Source organism: Haemaphysalis longicornis, unplaced genomic scaffold (assembly GCF_048455015.1).
Source record: "Haemaphysalis longicornis isolate Haplotype H1 unplaced genomic scaffold, Haemaphysalis longicornis Haplotype H1 scaffold_6, whole genome shotgun sequence".
Classification (NCBI taxonomy): domain Eukaryota; kingdom Metazoa; phylum Arthropoda; class Arachnida; order Ixodida; family Ixodidae; genus Haemaphysalis; species Haemaphysalis longicornis.
Window position 1 is genome coordinate 174,386,285 of NW_027526407.1, and position 18,035 is coordinate 174,404,319.

General features: G+C 47.3%; 1 protein-coding gene across 1 annotated transcript in view; it reads right to left on the minus strand.

The window, feature by feature from the left end:
• Nucleotides 1–5,427: 5,427 nt before the first annotated feature.
• The window catches only part of LOC144142071 (uncharacterized), an 88,617-nt gene continuing 76,009 nt past the window's right edge, over nt 5,428–18,035 (minus strand). The window contains exon 5 of the mRNA XM_077673499.1: nt 5,428–5,629. Within this exon, the coding sequence (XP_077529625.1) occupies nt 5,466–5,629 (164 nt within the window). The 3' untranslated portion in view covers nt 5,428–5,465. The remainder of the gene's footprint in view (nt 5,630–18,035) is intronic.

The window sequence follows — 18,035 nt, forward strand, 5'->3', positions numbered from 1 at the left end:
ATGATTAACACTTGCAATAAAAGAAAAGAAGCTCCCACTTACAGCAACAATGAGGGAGTAAAGGTCGTTGCGACAGCGAAGCCCCAAGCATACCACTTAGAGAGATTGACCAAGATTGGCCAATAAAACATATTAACAATCATAAAACATAATAATTATACGCGTTCCCGACACGTTTCACGCGATTTCTGAATCAATCCAACGGAAACACCAAGTGAACCCCACGATGCGTCGCATCTACACAGGGTTCCCATTGCGGGGAGGTGGGCGCAATTTTTAATAGCCGTCTCGATTAAATACCGAAAACTTCTTTTTTCCAGGTTGCCAATACGGAGGTGTAAGAACTGCTTAACAGGATTTTATCAGAACTCTCATGTAATAACAGAATGAAAATGTTTAGTAGATTACCTCTTTTTACGAATTTGTCAATAAATATTCAGCCCGTTGAAATTTAGATTTCGTTAATGCTTACACGTGCTGTTCTTAAAGGTGTCAAAAATCAATTGGAGGTTGTTGTCCCATGAATTGTATAAACACGTCAGCGGAATATCGGAAATTACACTACCCTCGAAGTGCAATTCAGTTCAACTTTAATGGTCACCGCCGTTGGGAATGTCAAGAACCACTCGCTTTCAGCAGGAGCCTGTGTTATGTATTATAAATCTGTAGCTGATGAGCACTTACTTCTACCGCATATTACTCCCAATGAAAATATAATACTTTCAGCACACCATCTAAGGAAATTTTTGGGGGATAATTCGAATAGAGCGACAGCTCCTACCACTACCCATAATTACACACCTCTGGGAGAATCTCATATAATGAAACCAGACAAGGGTTCCACTTGTGCAAACCTCCACCGTGAACTCCCTTGTAATTACAAGTAACAGTTTGAACGTGTTATAACCATTCCGGTTTTTAGTATATTGGCCCAACCAGTTTTCGCAGGTACTACCTCTAGTTGTTATATATAATAAAAACGTCGTTGATGTTACAGCGCAATTTGTCAAATGCACCAAAATAATATGCCAGTCTCTTATAGTCTCATACACAGCGACAGAAGACAGAAAAAAAAAGGAACGATACAAGCGGCTTTATTAAATGCGACGAACCCGCCGGGGTGGCTCACTGGCTAAGGCGTTGCGCTGCTAAGCACGAGGTCGCGGGCTCGATTCCCGGCTGCGGCGGCCGCTTTTCTGATGGAAGCGAAAAGCAAAAACGCTCGTGTGTTGGAGATTACGGCGCACGTAAAGATCCCCAGGTGGTCAAAATTAATCCGGAGCCCTCCGCTACGGCGCGCCACATCGCCTGCGTTGCGTCGGCGCGTTAAACCCTAAAATCAATCGAATAATAAATGCGACGCATCTCTTGCTCTGGGGTATGTCCCTCCTGCGTCTTGGGCGTCCGGACACCACCTGCGCATGTGCAACTCTCCCCCGTTCTTCTCTCCGACAGCTAGGGCAACACTCTCACCCCGTATCATTATCATAAACAACAACAACTGCGCACGCGCGCTTCGCTCCGCTCGCGTCTGCTGCGGCGCGCAAGTGCGCGCATGCGCGACTCTCCTCCGCTGTCTTCTCCGTGGCCGGACGACCACCGAAGATTCCCTAGATTACACCAAAATAAAACGGGCGTTGCTCCAGTGTTTTCTGTTCACTGCCCGGGGGTACCAAGAGAAGTTCAGAAAGGCGAAGGCTGAGGATGGCGAAACCGACAAACAACTAGCAGCAATGCTTACTGGTTATTTTCTTTATTGGATCGAGATGTAGAATGTACTAAAAGCTTCCAAGGCTCTTCGAGATCAAATGATCGGAGAACAATTCATCCGCTGCGGCCATCCTAAGCTCGTGAATTTTCTGAAAGAGCGAAAGTGCAAAATGCAGAACGAACTGGCCGACGCTACAGATCGTTTTCTAGAGCCGCATATACTCTCCTACCTTGAAAAGGGTTTCGAAGTCGTCCACGATGGGGATAAAGCCGCAACTGACTCACAGAAGAAACTGCCACCGAACTGCTTTCTGCGCAACTGCCCAGGGCACTGTGCACGAGAGTGCTGTTACTCCTTGAAAGAACCAGCGAGCTGCGCTACTTGTGGTCGCCACAGGCATAAAACTTAGCACTGCCGACATGGGTCGAGTGGAACCTAGCAGGTTGCCGCTTGTGCCCTCTCTGAGCCCTGGGAGCTCAACAGCACTGCATCAAGCTCGACGACAAGCCCGATGAGAACCCTGGTATAAAGTATTCGGGTGGCATTGTGAAACAACATTCTTGCTATAAAAAGGACTGCCGGTAGTCGAAGAAAAACTATTCGGAAAGCCCGTCAGCGTTTTGCGAGACACAGGTAGCACTACCGTTCTTCTCCGAAGAGGCTTCTTCGCAGAAAACTAGTTAACGGGAAAAACTACCCAAATATTGCTTTTGGACGGAACGGTCAAGAAGCTCTCAGAGGGAACATTGTACGTCCAATCCCCGTACTTTTTGGGCGAGGTTACCGCCGCTTGCGTAGACCAACTGAAATACGCCTCTTGCTCGGGAACATTTCAGGTGTGAGGAAACCTCACATGCCAGATCCCGACTGACAACTCAAAAACAAAGATGCCCCAAATGTAGCACGGGCTGCAACAGTCATCCAGCTACCCGCCGATTTTCCGGTTTCGGCAATCGCCATGACCACCAACGCCGAGGTTGAGTTATTAGCTGTGCTTCGAATTAGCTGCGCTGATGTCTCAAGAGAATAGTTGGCCGAGGAATAACGAAGAGATGCGACCCTCCGAAACTGTTTCCGAAAGCTAGAAAAGGGTTTTGCATTTGCAAAAGGACAGAGGTATTCATTCCTCAAGTCGAACAATGTGTTGTACCGCCAGCACCAACTTGCCACAGGCACAACCTTTACGCCGGTTGTTGTCATCAAAATACAGCGGGAGGGGATCCTTCGAGTGGCACACAAAAATATCATGACGGGGCACTAGGGGGTGCGAAAAACCACTGATTGTAGTTTGCAACAGCCTTGCTGGCCAGCCCTTCATAGAGGCGTACGATGTTTTGTCAGGGCGCGTGACACCTCTTGGTGCAATTCAATGAAAAGAAAGACAGGATTTTGGCGATGGGCAGGAGTCCTACCAACCCACCGGACGCAGCACCAGGACGTTCCTGATTCGGAAGCTTTCGAGAGCAAAAGCCACCGCGCATGCGCAACGGCACATTTACCAAGTTTACGCTTGACGACTAGACTGTGAACCCGCGTTCAACAAGGTATTCACTCAGTCGCCGCCATTTTATGGCAGCTTGCCTGGTTACCGGTCGACGAGCCTAGAAATTTTTTTGCAGTGCGCAGCCAGAAGTGGCGAAGACCGGAGATGCTGAGCGGAACGCGTTCCGCTCCCCGCTAGCAGACGACGCTCGCTTTCCTAGCGGAACTCGCAACCGCAGGGCCGCGGTGGCGAGAGTCGCGGCCGGCCGCCTTCTCTCCAAGGCCGCGGCGGGGATAGATACGGAACTGAAACTAAAGCGTGGCAAACTGTTCGCATGGCGACGCAGTGAAACATCCGCCTCGCAAGGGGCACGATCAAATGCAGAGCATTTCCGGGGGCGCACGACGTTAAGTAGTTTGCGTTACGTTAATGTTGTTGCACGTGTGGCAACTGCTGACGAGAGAGCGCTCGTCAGCAGTAAAATTGGCAGCCTCGGCGCACGTTGAGTCGGAGAAAGGGGAGAGAGTGTCCTTGAAACGTTCCTGGGCGCGCTATCGAATGTTGATCGCGCAGATAGCGAAACGTCTGAGCCGGGAATGTCGAGGCAGCGATGCGGACTACTACGGACGCCTAGAACGGGTGACATCGTGACTTAAAGAAATGCGCTGCATTTAAAGCTTAAATGCGGCTCGAAAACCGGACTTTCGCGGAGAAGTCAAAGCAGAATGCAAGAACGCCTCAGCAGAACACGACGATTCATCGCCTCAAGGAAAGAAACTCGACCGCACCGTCGGCGTGGCGGTTAAACAATCGTCTGCTTCAGAATAATCGTTACCACGTCAGAAGGTCGCCCAGCGAAAACATCTAGTCACTACAGGAACACCCAGGTCATGCCGCAAAAGGAGCTTTCCGATACGATAATAAAACGACTACGAGGCCGCAAAACTATTTCGCGAATTCAGTACACACGCGCCTGACGGACTACTTCATAGTATTCGGAACTAGGAATCAAGCCACTCACGCGCTGGTCTTCTTGGAGCCGTTCACTACCAGACTGACCATGTAGGGGCTGACCACATGGATCGAATTATTTCTCGCTTGTCACTCCGTCTTTTGCATATAATGTTTTTTGATGTAAGTATGGTTCTTCCATACTGATGTGGTTCTTACATACTGATTTTGGTGTGTTTTCTCCCTCTCTAATTTCGTGCGTAGTCTTTGCGGTGAAGTGTGCCTGTAGGACTGATTTTGCTCTTGTGGACGGTGCGTGAGAACTATTACATGTGCACAAGAAACTTCACACCACTTGGACATACTTCTTCCTTCCTAGAATATTTGTGGCTCCCAACCAACTTTCTTAAACCCGCTGTCATTGTGATGAGGGGCAGGCATACGAAGAGAAAGAGGACACCGAGCGCGCAGCGGCAGAGGGAACGTGCAAAAAATCGAATCAGGCTCACCTCTTCTCGTCACTGGGCTCTTTGTGATGAACCCGAAACCCTAGAGCATTTTTTATTACATTGCCACGACTTCTCTTCAATGAGAAGAAAATACCTGGTGGAGCCAATTCTCCACCTTGGACTTACTGTTTTAATGCCGGTCTTACTGTCGTTCGGTGCCATTTCGATTGGGTCTCCCCACAGGAATTTCGTTACGGCCGCCCACACCTACGTCTCAGAGACTAGGCGCCTACCGTGTTAGCCGCTCTTCTTGTACACAGACGAAATAAGAGCCTATTGCAAAATCCCGCATAATCTTCTCTTGCAAATTCCTGCATAGTGCACACTTTCATTCTACAAATTCCTGTATTTGTTGTACAATTATTCTGATCAACAATTTTTTATTTATTTTTTTTCTCCAAAATTTAGTCTTCTAAAGTAATTTTGAAATAACGTTTATTCCTCCTGCTCCTCCTCCTAAATTGGGCACATTAGCCCCAATATATCTCCCAATCCTGTCCAATCCCCCAAGTGGGTACGCGCCACAATCAGAAAGGAACAACAACAACAACAACAACAACAACAACAACAACAAGAATCAGGCCGGTGATCAGCGGACGGCTGTGAAGCGCTGGGCTAGGGAGCGCGGCCCTTTAAACGTGTTCGTGAAAAACCTCGGGGCGCAAGCACTGCTGTTTCCAAAAGCCATCCACCCCTGATCCCGTCCTTGGAGCCTCTGACGCGGTGGGCTTGAGACAGTGGCCCCGTGATCGTTTTCTGGTGAATACCTGGGTCACAACCACTGCTGTGTCCATTTGCCATCCGCCGCTGATCAAGCAAACCAGTGCTGGCCGTGCCTGGTGCTCATGACGCGCTGTGCGAAAGAGCGCGGGTCCTTGTTCACCTGTAGGTGGAACCCTCGGCTCGCACCCGCTGCTGCGCCCTCGAGCCGTCCCCTATGTGCCAGGTCTGCGATGCCTGCCCGATGTCCCGTGCCTGCATTTGACGCGGCGTAGAGCCTCGTCATCGAGCGAGCCGCGCCGTAAAGTCTTCGTCAATTAGAAATGCGCCCACGTCGTGACGTCGGCATCCCGAGGGGCTGCGACTAAACACCGCACGACATTTTTCTTCTCTATCGCGGCAGTTTTATGGTAGCCTGCTGTCCCTTGTAACGCTTATATCTTTAGTATCGTATCATTGCTTCCGCACGCTGTCTTCTGCTTCTTCTTGCGTCATGCATAAAACAACGTTTACTCGCACATGCACTGGCTATTGACTCGTGACTTTCACGGCAATCCTGGGTCTATTCTGTACAGACATAAACCTGTAAGGAAGCAGGGACAGCGCATAGCCTGAGAAAAGCAGAGTGTGTTTTGAACATTCCCAGCTCAATTTTCTTGTCTATATTCTGTTAGTTTTCCGAAAGTTCAGTATGAACCAACTGGCCCCGAAAGCAGCACTACTGTTGCAACAAGAAACGGCTTTTTTCTGATTAATCTTCACTAGCCAGTGGCTTGGTAGTTGCATGTACGTATACTGAGCGCATACAACACACGTACAACATTAACGGTAAGTATACTGCCGGACATACTTATATCCGGATGACAACAATTTTAAACTGCGTCTTTCCAATATTTTTGATTGCCATCTGTTTCACGCGATTCATCCATTCATACTGTTTTTAGATGCTTCGTATATTTCGGAGAAAGATGACCTGATGTGCATGCTTTTTCTTGGCCTTCCTGCCACTGCCCCTAATAATCATCGCACCGCAGTGTCATGCGCAACGTGCACACCATGTTCGACTCCGCCTTATACGCAAATTTATCTTAAACGTTATTGTAATTATGGAGATTTTATAAAATAAAAAAGTCTATCCAGATCATCCTCACCATCATCATCATCATCATTATTATTACCGCCACCGTTAGCAACAGCGCACTCGTTCACTGCAGGATCGAGGACTGTACAATCGACTTCCAACCGCTACTGTCTTGCGCCACTCGAGTCCGTTCTTGTCTTCCAATTTTGGTTTCTTACCTCCATCGAGTAATTGGACTTCCCCTTCTATACAGGTCTCTTGGTATCCATTCGTTTACCATGGTAGTACATCTCTTCCCATTCGCCTGACTATGCGGCCAGCCCAAGTGGATAATATTTATTTCAGCTGTGATGTCTTCTACTCTAGTTTGTTCTCTGGATCAAGAAACTACTTTTTCCTCCACTACCGTTAATCCTATCATTCTTCTTTCCATGACCCGCATGGCTGACTAAAGTTTGCTATGAAGTTATTTATACGGCGACATGTTTTTCTCCGTGTGTCGTCACCGGCCGGACGCATTCGTTGTGTATTCTCTTTTTTAGCTAAAGAACTAGCTAAAATTTATTATTTGGGAGTATTTTCAGAGCGCGCTCCCGCCATGCCTTTTCTGCACTGTATGGGTTTCCCACGGTAGACATCAGCAAAGATGACCTGACCGAGGTCGTTACGATTATCTGCTTATTGTAGCTTTTCGTTAGATATATTAAACAATGTGCTTTTGGTAGGTTTATTGATGTTTATTTTAGAATATTTATATGTGCTTCTAGCCTCACGACCTTCCTTTCTGATTTGAGTAGTTTAGGCATTTTTTTCAGGTGTTTAGCAGACTGGCTTAGCAAGACTACGTTAACTGCAAAAATGGAAAGGCTGAAGTATTCACCGTTTATTCGTAATCCCGTGTTTATCCAGTCACGCTAACTGAATAGCCACTCCAGACAAGCTGTTAACAGCCTGGTGAGATGGCATCACCCTGTAGTCATCATCATCATGATCACCATCCTACGTACGCCCACTGAAGGACAAAGGCATCTCCAATTATTCTCTTATTACCCCGGTCCTGTGGAAACTCTGGCCAATTTATCCCTGCAAACTTCTTGATCTCATCTGCCCATCTAAACTTGTGCCGCCTCCTTCAACGATTTCCTTCTCTAGGAATCCACTCTATTACCCTTAATTACCAACGGTTATCTTGCCTTCGCATTACATCCCCTACCCACGTCAGTTCTTCTTAATTTATACTATCTCCTTAACACGCCTTTGTTATCTGACCCCCTGCACTCCCTTCTTGTCCCTTATTACTACCCCTATCATTTTCCATTCCATTGCCCGCTGAGTCCTTCTCAATTTAAGTTGAACCCTCTTAGTGAGCCTTCAAGTTTCTGCCCCGTAGGTGAGTACCGGTGAGATGCAGCTGTCATGCACTTTCTTTTTCAGTGACGATGGTAGGCTGCCATTTATTATCTGAGACTGTCTGTCGTATGCACTACACCCCATTCTTATCCTTCTAATTATATCTGCCTCATGGTTGGGATCACGCTGGGGAGTTGGGAACCTCCCTTGAATACACCCTGTAGTATTAACGTATGAATCTTAAATTTGTATCTTGGATTGTGAAGAATTACTGTCCCCATTCATTCTTCACATACGTCGTTTAAACTACGCATGAGAAGAATGAATGGAAACGAAGAATGAATAGAGACATACATGAGACCCTCATTCGTCTCTTGTAGGTTTCTTCTACCCATGTTTTTTGGATATTTCCAGTACTGCGGCGGTGCTGAATAAACGAAACGTTTTTTTGTCCTCTATAAATGCTATGTAAATGGGTTCATTTTACTCTGAACATTTTTGTATCACTTTATTCACGGCGTGCATTTGATCCATTGTTATGTGTGTTTTCCTAAACCGAGCCCATTTTCCCGGTTGACGGGAATCTTTATCTGATTTCATTACTGTTTTATTCTTTACAAAATTGTTATTCATCATTCTGTATAGCTCGCCATTTTTCGGGGCGCACACAAATATTGGTGCTGTGTTTACGTTTATCAGAGCAGACATTTGCAGGCACATCAGCGAGCAAAGCCTTTACGCAGCTCACTTTGGTTCACTTGAATTCAGAAACTAGGATAAGCACCCTGAAGGGTTCAGCTCTTAGTTCTCGCATTATGCTGTATGTTTTCCTCATTTTCGTTCAGTGTTTACTCACGCGCGTTTGCCAAAAAAAACTGTCATGGCTACTGTTGACTATAAAGTTATATGTGAGACAACTTCAAGGCGGCAGAAAAAGTTTTAGTTTGTCTATATCCAAAATGCCACGGTTTTTATGCAAATTTGCGTTATACCACGTTAATTTTTTTTCTCTAGTACCAAATACAACCCTCAAAATCTTTGAAAAGCTCAACAACTGGCGCATGTAACTCGCTAAGCAGAATAGACTCACATTCTGCGTGCTTTGCAGCATTTGTTATGTTCCATAGAAAACAAGCACATCATTTTTGATGACGTCCGAACTTTTCCAAGCACTTCAACCATGTAATGGGAGCAACGAATACTTTTGCAGTAACGCTCAGAATTCCAACTCATTATTTTTTTTCGGCAGATTTTGCAGTCTCAAGAAATATAATGCTTGAAAAGAACTTGTCCTCTTATACTGGCGCTGCAGGATGTTCTTTGAAAGAATAAAGTATTTTTCTTCGGTGTTGTCAAGATTATGGCTACGGGGTGAAGTATACTAAATTGAGACTTACAACCTAAGGGTAATCTTTTTAAGGTGTTGCCTACATAGCAGGATGAAGATGCTTGATATAAAATTATGCGGTTAATACAGAGTTCTGATAATGTCCGTTGGCCTACACGCTTTACAGCACCCTTTGTAACAGTATTCATCAATCTTCCCCTAAAATCATTTAGGGTGGCTTTTCATTTAAATGTAAAACCAAGTGTGTGCTTAAGAAAAATTGTTAACTGATAGAATTAGTCTGTTTTGTAGACTAAAGACAATGAAAGCAGGAATCACAACAAGGTCAAACACAATGTGTCGTTTAATTTTACAGATTTACAAGCGACAGTTCGTTGCGCAAAAGTATTTACTCACACAGGCAGTGAGCAATTTTCCCGTGTACATTTTGTGACTACGCTTTTGACTTTTGTTTTTTTTTGTTCTTGTTATCGGCTTCCTACTTAAAGGGGCCTTACATAGGCTTCTGTAGGTCGCCATTTTAATCGCGCCATCGCTAGAGTGCCCCCTCACGACAATGTATACCAGATATTAGGCCGCTGAGTAAAGCAGGGGCTGCACAAACACGTAACAAAGATCCTTTTTTTCTTTCCTTGGTCACCTACCGCTTCCTTTTCGCCACACTGCCGCTCTCTGACGTGCGACAGACTGCTTGTGCTACACCCTGTGACGCATGAAGCTCTGAAGAGTACGGTTGCGCTTTTGGATGAGCCCCGTTAAATGCTGTACACAATCAGCGTACCCGGCTCTGGGGGAAACGCGGTTGCGCGCGGCGCTCCTGCACTGGCGGCACGGCGTATTCGTCCTATGGGAGCTTAAGCAACTCTCAGGCACTCTGAGAGCAAGTGCCTTCCAAGAACACCGATGCGTGATGCGGACGCAGGCCCGGACAGCCTGGGTGGCTACCGAGGTTGGTGCTTGGAATTGTAATTCGAACAAAATTTGCGGTCGCAAATTTCTGTGGATCAACTATGATTCTCTTTGGCCGGGGGCGGTAACGCGCCCCTGTAATCCAGTGTGGTGGAGGCCGGGGGGTCAATGTTGCAAAGTGCAACTGCACCAAGCGGTACAGTTTGTGTTATAGTGGCGCACGGTTGCTGAAGCAATGTGAGCGCTACTATGAGGCCGGGGGAGTGGCGAGCCCTTGTAACCGCAGCTAGGAAGGGGCCTATAAACACGAACCGATCTGCTCGCCGAGGGAGGTGACGAGCCCTTGTAACCCAAGTCATAGGGGTACATGCGGTACAGTTCGTTTTATCGTGCCATGCTGAAGCATGGGTACACACAATGAGCCCGGGGGTGTAGCGAACCTCTGTATCAGGAGCATGGAAGGGCCTTTAATGCGAACTGGTCTGCTGACCGAGGGAACTTGATGAGCCCTTGTAACCTTCAGTCTTGGGGGCGAGAGTGCAGAGCCACCGGGAGTTCCTCAGAGGATCCCTTTTATCCCGAAAGATGGTATTTGTGGAGAAACTATAACTCTCTTGGCTAGGGGAAGTAGCGAGCCCCTGTAATCCAGTGTGGGAGGAGGCCAAACGCTGGGGGTGGTAATGCGCCCCTGTAATCCACCGTGAGAGGAAGCCAGCGGGTCAATGTTGCAACGTAATCACTGCGCTCAAGCGGTACAGTTCGCACGTAGTGTTGGCGTACCATTGCTGAAGCAATGGGTAGACCACTACCGAGCCGGGGGCGTGCACACCCCTGTAACCATAGCTTGGGGCTCGTTCTGTTGAACTTGCGAACTGGTCGGCAGGCCGGGGGTTGTGACAAACCCTTGTAACCTAATGTCATAGGGCCCAGAACGTAGAAGTACGGTAATTCCACGAGACCTCCTCGAGGAATCGGGGAGGCCGCACAATCCCTGCCTAGGGAGCGTGCAAAACGGCCGCCACTGCGGAGGTTCCTGGTACAACTGGAATTAAGTCCAACGCGGAGTTCGGGCGGTCGGGTGTCGACCCGGCACTTGGCAATGCGATTGAAGCAGAAAAGCGTGTCGAGATCGATCAACTATGACTTTCTTTGGCTGGGGGAAGTAACGCACCCCTGTAATCCAGCATGGGAGGAGGCCGGCCAGTCAAGTTGCGAAAGTAGCAAGTGCCGCAAGCGTACAGTCGTTGTATTGGGAATATTGGGAATACCGATTAAGTTCGGGAAACCATTACGGGCCGGGGGACTGGCGACCCTTGTAACCGCAAGCTTTGGCGGGGCCAGTGACCTGATCGCTATAAGTCGGGGGGAGTGACATACCCCTGTAACCAAATGTCATGGGGGCTAGATGTTTTACAGTTTTATGAGACCGGGGGGGGGGTCGCGCCCCCCTGTAACCTTGCTGCTAGGGGCCTATTGATTGATCTTCTCTGGCTGCCACGGGACGTGCTACCACGAGCTACTTGGTGTTCCGCCCAGGGGAAAACGAGGAAAGTTGAGGTTAGTACACCGACCGGGGAAACTCTCCTGGCTTAGTAACGGCTAGTAGGCCCGTACCGATCTCCTCCGCTGAGCCGCCCAGCCAAGCGGCAATGCCACAAGACTCTTGTTCCATTGAGCGAAAGAGTAGGCAAAGAGGAGGACATATGAAAAGGGCTCGCCGAACAGCCCTGTGGGACCCTTGCGAACGTGGTTGGCTTGCCAACATGAATTTCAGTTCACGTTCGCGTACAAACTTCCGGTGTCCGGAGACCGTGAAAAGCAGGTGTTGCAAGTACCCGTGTATAGTGGAAAGCTTCACTGGTGATTCTTGAGAACCTTGTGCGGGACAGTTGATCGAGGACGTTAGTACGTATCGGCCGCAGAGCTGGGGGTACGGGGGGGCCCGACCGTCGCCACTAAATAGGGTACTTCCTCTCTCCGATAGTTGGAGCCCAGTTATCGGACCCTATAGATGAGTTGTAACCCGTGGCAGGGGCCGCATATTTGGCAATTGGCACTGTCTGATGCCCTCGCTGAGCAATCAGTCTTGGAAGAGAGTCAGACAAAAAGGATTTGAGCAAAATTGCTTCCCTCATTCCCACCCTTTTTCCCATAACCCATCCCGATGTCCAAGTTCCCGTTCCCAGCAACCCACCCTATCCGGCTTTTTCCTAGGGGGGACAAGAGGGGTCCCCCTGGGCTCGTCCCCCTGGCGATGGGTTGCAAGAAAGTCTTTCCCGTTAATTTCTCTCCACCTTCGTGTGGACAAAATTCTCTTTGCCGGTTGGCCTGTTTTTGTACTGTTCCAATTGGGTATTGCCGGTTGTACTTCGTGTGGTACCGGGGAGCTATTGAAAGCTGCATTTACTCGATGCTCATCGCTGAAGTGCACTGGATCTTTTGTCTACTCAGGTTTCGGCTGTTTTCTTTTCGCGCAGGCTTACGGATTCCTTGCTAGGCAGTGCCCATCAAGCCTTATGTTTGTCCCTCATAGTTATTTCTTTGCTTCGCTTTTGCCGCAGCTTCTTGTCACACTGACACTGCTTCAGCAAGAAGGGTATACGGAATCGCTGGAGGCAATTCTAATCGCCGTTCGGATGGTGATCCAGCGAAGGACCCCTTGGGGTCACAGAAGTGATTCCTGCGCGGGTTTCGCGTCCTCAGCTCTTGCACACATTGCTGTGTGGCGGGGGGATACATCGTTCCTGTAGCATTCTTTCCGCATTTGTCGCACACTTACTTCTTTTTTTTTTGCAGGAAAAGTATGTGCTCGGCCCCACGTCAGTATCCGGAATGCGGCCCCTTGTATATCCAAATACGATAACGACGGTGTTGTTTTTGTTACCATCCTTGCTTGTAGGATCGTTTTTTTCTCATACATTAGCGTCCTCGTAATTTTACCCGCGCTGTCGCAATTTGAAATGTTTTGTATAACGCCCTTGCCATATCTTCGGGTGATGCCGCGTAGGCGATAGTCCCGATGTGGAACTTTTTGGTGACCTTGTATGTTGTGCGCGCTCCATGATGGTAGTGGTGGCAACGATGACCTTCTCGGGGGAAACTTGGAGTAGGTTCTCCTCCGCTTCTTCTTAAATTTCGTATTTAAGGCTGACCATTCACAAGACTAGGTAGCCAAGCTGCGCGTACTAATCTTGAAACTTTTGAGGCCGTATGTAGGCTACTGACAATGTTTATATCGTCTCTAGGTAATTGCGGCTTGCGTGGTAGCTGTTGCGAACTGCGGTTATTTTATTGTTCAAGCGACCTCTGGTTCGACGACCACTCAAGCAGCTGAAATTGCCAATCCCAAGCATTGCACATCATCAGGGGCCAATGTGTCACAGCTTGGAAATACCTCGGTCGCGGTTATTGGCTGGTGCTTTGGAAAGGTGACAAGCCAACAATTGGCCAACATCTGGAAGGCCGATATTTGACAACTCTTGGCAAAGTATGTTGCCATGATAATGCCTATACGTGGACCCCACGCTATTTACATGCACAATTCTGGCTTTGTGGTCAGTCCTTATGGCCAATGGCTTTGTCACGAGTTGCGTCCCGGGCCGACTTTTGCTTTATACATGCCATTATAAACTAAATTATTTAATTAGTGCACAATAAGTATTTATTATTTGCGCACTCGTTAAAACATTTCCTGTAAAATTGCATGTATAAAACAGAGATTGGACCATGAGGCACAATCAACAGCATCAACATTCTGACGCAATTACGTCGCTTGACAAAAACAAGTGAACAACACAACCCATTCTCTTTGCTTAGTTTTATTATTCACATCAAATTTACCATGACAAACCTGGCTGAACAGGGGAAAGAATATGAAAGAAGGTTATTCAAAACACAAACATGAAAGCAAACACAAACACAATATTCAATAAAAAATAAAAAATCTCTGATCATGGAGCGCGAACCGACCCATACTTCGTTTAACTGCTTGAGATGCCTACAAAAGAGAAGAATTCGGGTAAATGAATACAAGGCCCTTTTCCCCGGTAATTCGCCGACCTGACAAGATCACAGTATGTAGTTCAACAGCACTATTGTAAAATAGTCCAGCATGGAAGGTGATGATGACGTTAGCTTTTCTTGGCGCAAGGGCATCAAGGCCAAAGAGCGCCAGTACTATCCAGCTTGGAAGGTTTTTTCTCTCTCCTGCATCCGCGTCTTGTATACGGCAAACACCTTTACGTTGTAGCACCTGGAATTAACAATAAAAACGTTCACTGACTACTAAATACAGCACCTAGCACCGTCCTTAACGAATGCACGTGCGAAAATATTCAGCCTATACTTATAGCTTGTTATCACTCAGTATGAAATGTACTGCACTATTGATTTTTCAATGCTGCGTTTTACGGTAGCAGTTACTTGGCTCGTTCTTGAGAAACCAGCCCGGGCTTTCATTGAAAATAGGCTTAACACTCATTGCGCTCGCCCAAGGTAATATAAAAAACGTCCAATAGACAAAGCAACACGCCAGCAGTTCTGTGAAATTTTGCTGTGGCTGCTGCAGTCAAAAACAATAATTCTCGACTAAACTGTGGTTCCGTCGATGTTTTATAAGCGCAGGTATTTTTTCTAACAATGCGGGATCATACTACAAGGCAACGCACTACACAGTGGGTTCGGAACGCAAGAACGTTTGTTTTTTGCCATAAATCTAGGCCAAATTGGAGGTAGAATAAAAGCCTTGTGACCTTTTATTGCGTCATATTATTAAGAAGTAACAAAGTCACAATTAAAGCGACATTACAAACCTGACAGATTGGGTATGGAAGTGGGTATGGTGTTTCTGTGGCACTGCGCACTTCTGCCTCGTCAGATGTGCCAAATGCCAGCGCAACTGATGGAGAAGCCCAGCGGCAAAGTAATTACTTTGTCGCTCGATCATATATTTATGTAGATCCAGGAAATTATGAAACGAAAGCTTCATTTATCATGACTAGCCTATCTACGCCCACTGCAGGGCAATGGCCTCTCCCATTATTCTCCAATTACCCCGGTCCTGTGCTAAGTGCGACCAATTTATCCCCACAAACTTCTTAATCTCATCTGCCCATCTAACTTTCTGCCACCCCGGGAGCGATTGCCTTCTCTAGGGAACCACTCTGTTACCGTTAATGACCAGTGTTCATCTTGCCTTTGCATTACATGCCCTGCCCAAGTCTATTTCTTCTTAATTTCTACTAAGATGTCGTTAACACGCGTTTCTTCCCTTACCCACACCACTCTTTTCCTGTGTCTTAATGTTACTCCTATCATATTCTGCTCCAATGCCCGCGTAAGGCGTTCTCAATTTAAGTTGAATCCTCTAAGTTAGTGTGCCGCCAAGTTTCTGCCCCGTAGGCGAGTAACGGTAAGATGCAGCTGTCATACACTTTCTTCTTCAGGGACAATGGTATGCTGCCATTCATTATCTGAAAATGTCTGCCGTATGCATCCAACCCCTTCTTATCCTTCTACATATCTCTACCTCACGGTTGGGATCCGAGTTCACAACTTTGTCTAAGTAGATATATTCGCTTACCACTTCTACTGCCTCGCCACCTATCTTAAACCGCTGTGCTGTCCCGAGGTTATTGATCATTACTTTGGTTTTCTCCATAAAAATTTTCAGTCCCGTGGTTCTACTTTGTTTGTCAAGTGCGGAAACATGCTTTGCAATTCGTCCCCGTTGTTACTTTGCAAGGCAACGTCATCAGCAAATCTGAGGTTACCGAGGCATTCTGCATTAACCCTTTCTCCCACCTGTTCCCAATCCAATGTTCGGAATGGTTCTTATAAACAGGCTGTAAATAACATTGAGTAATTGTGTCTGCTTGTCTGACGCCCTTAGTTACAGGTATTTTACTGCTCTCCTAATGGAGGATGATGGTAGCTGTGGACCCATTGTAGGTATGCTCTAGTATTCTTACCTAATGCTTATCTACCCCCTGGTTCCGTAATGCCAGAATGACTGCTGAAGTTTCGACCATGCCAAATAATTTCTCATATTCTATGAAGGTTATATATAGGGGTTCAGTATACTCAGCGCATTTCTCTTTCACATGATTGATCAAGTGAATACGGTCCATTGTGAAATAGCCTTTACAAAATCCAGCTTGTTCTTTAGGTTGACAGAAATCTAAGGTTGCTTCATTTATAGTTAGAGTTTATTGATGCCATTTTAATACATCCGTAACTTTTACACTGCGCACGAGTCTTGCTTCTAAGCATGCTGAACGTCGTGAACCTGCAGTGGGAGCACGGCTCCTTGTTTGGGAAACACAAAGCCGGAAAGAGCATCGCTAGAACTGGCGTCCCACAAATGAAAGGACCTGTATGTGACCGCTTAATTCTGCGCAGGAACCAACAAAACAAAGCAGCACTCATAAGAACCAATTGTTATAAACGACAGTTAAAGTTTTGTTGGGAACGAGCGCGAGCGCTCCCGTACCGTGCAAGAAAAAATGAAATGGTAACTCACGTTTTCAGCGTCCGGCCGCAGCAGGGAAACGCTGTCATTCCACCAGTCAGGTATACTTCAACACCACCAACGGCCCCAAAACGCACCTGATAGACATGCACAGAAGTGCTACGGAGGTTTCAAAGCAACAAAAGCGACGCATAGAGAGAGCGAATAAACATATTTATTGTTTCCGTGTAAAGAGAATTTCGCGTGGCCTCCTCATTCCAGGAGTTCATTGGCACGGGCCGCGTCTCCTCCCCTCTCCAACAACTTGCGCTGCACGTTGTCGAAAGAGCTGGCCAAGACGCTCTCCTAAAGCTCATAAGTGTGGAAGGGATAGGGCGGGTCAAGTGGGCTTAGTGTAGAGCCCCCACCATATAAAGTGTTCTGAATTCCCCATAGAAGCGGCTCAAATGGGGATAAAGGGTAGAGGCTATGTAGTTGTTTCTGCTAGATTAGGGGGTAAGTATTAGTTTGCAGGGCACGAAGTATTCTAGCCTGGCCCTTGGGTAGTTGTTTGTGCGGTGGGGCGTACGTTTGTCTCTGCCGCCGATAGTGAGTGGTGTTCTCATGAAACGAGACCAGAGGAAGCGGACGCAGATCTTCGTCTTTAGGTTCTCGGCCGGTCAATTATCGAGCTGTGACATGGGCAATATCGTTTCCTTAGACTCCAATGTGCGTAGGTGCCCAGAGTATCCTAAAGGGTCTTCCTACTGGCTTCTGTTGCAGTATTTAAAGTGCAGTCTTGCGTGTTCTCCCGCGGGAAAAGTTGCGACAATCCTGTTGAGTGTCGGTAATAACGGTTGCAATTGAGTTCGGGTAAGCGCCAAGACAATGGCCGCTTCTTCGGCGAGTAGATGGTTGGCTCGACCCAGTAATACGCTGGTGGAGTGATCTTGACCTATAATAACTGTTGCTACAGAGGTCCGCCCTCCGGGATAGAGGGCCGCGTCCATGTATGTCACGGCAGGATGGCTTCCATGCTTCTTTAAGATAGCTCGGGCTCTTTCTTCTCTCCGGTAGCTTTATGCACTGGGGGCATGTTTGGCGGGAGTACAGGTACTTTGATGTGGCGCCTGATATCATGCGGGATGTCCGTGACTTGGGGTATTTGGTGTTGATGCGGAATGGATAGTCTAAGTCTCCAAAGGATGGATCTGCCGGATCCTGCAGTGCCTAATCCAGTCCTCTGGTGGGATAGATGTGCCTCGGTGCGTTCGTCAGCTGTGTTGTCGAGTCCGAGACGAAGCGATTTATCTATCGATGTGCTGACTGGTAGGCTCAGAGCCTGCTTGCTCTCTTTTCTCATATTGGTGTCCACTTTCTTCAGTTCCGTTGTTGAGAGCAGAGCATAGGGTATTGTGTAAGTGATCCGCGAGATGACGAACGCCTGTAAGAGTCAGAAATGTATCAGAATCGCCCTTGCCACTTGTCTTAGTTGTTATGTGCTTGAGCATGTGTAAGACTTGCT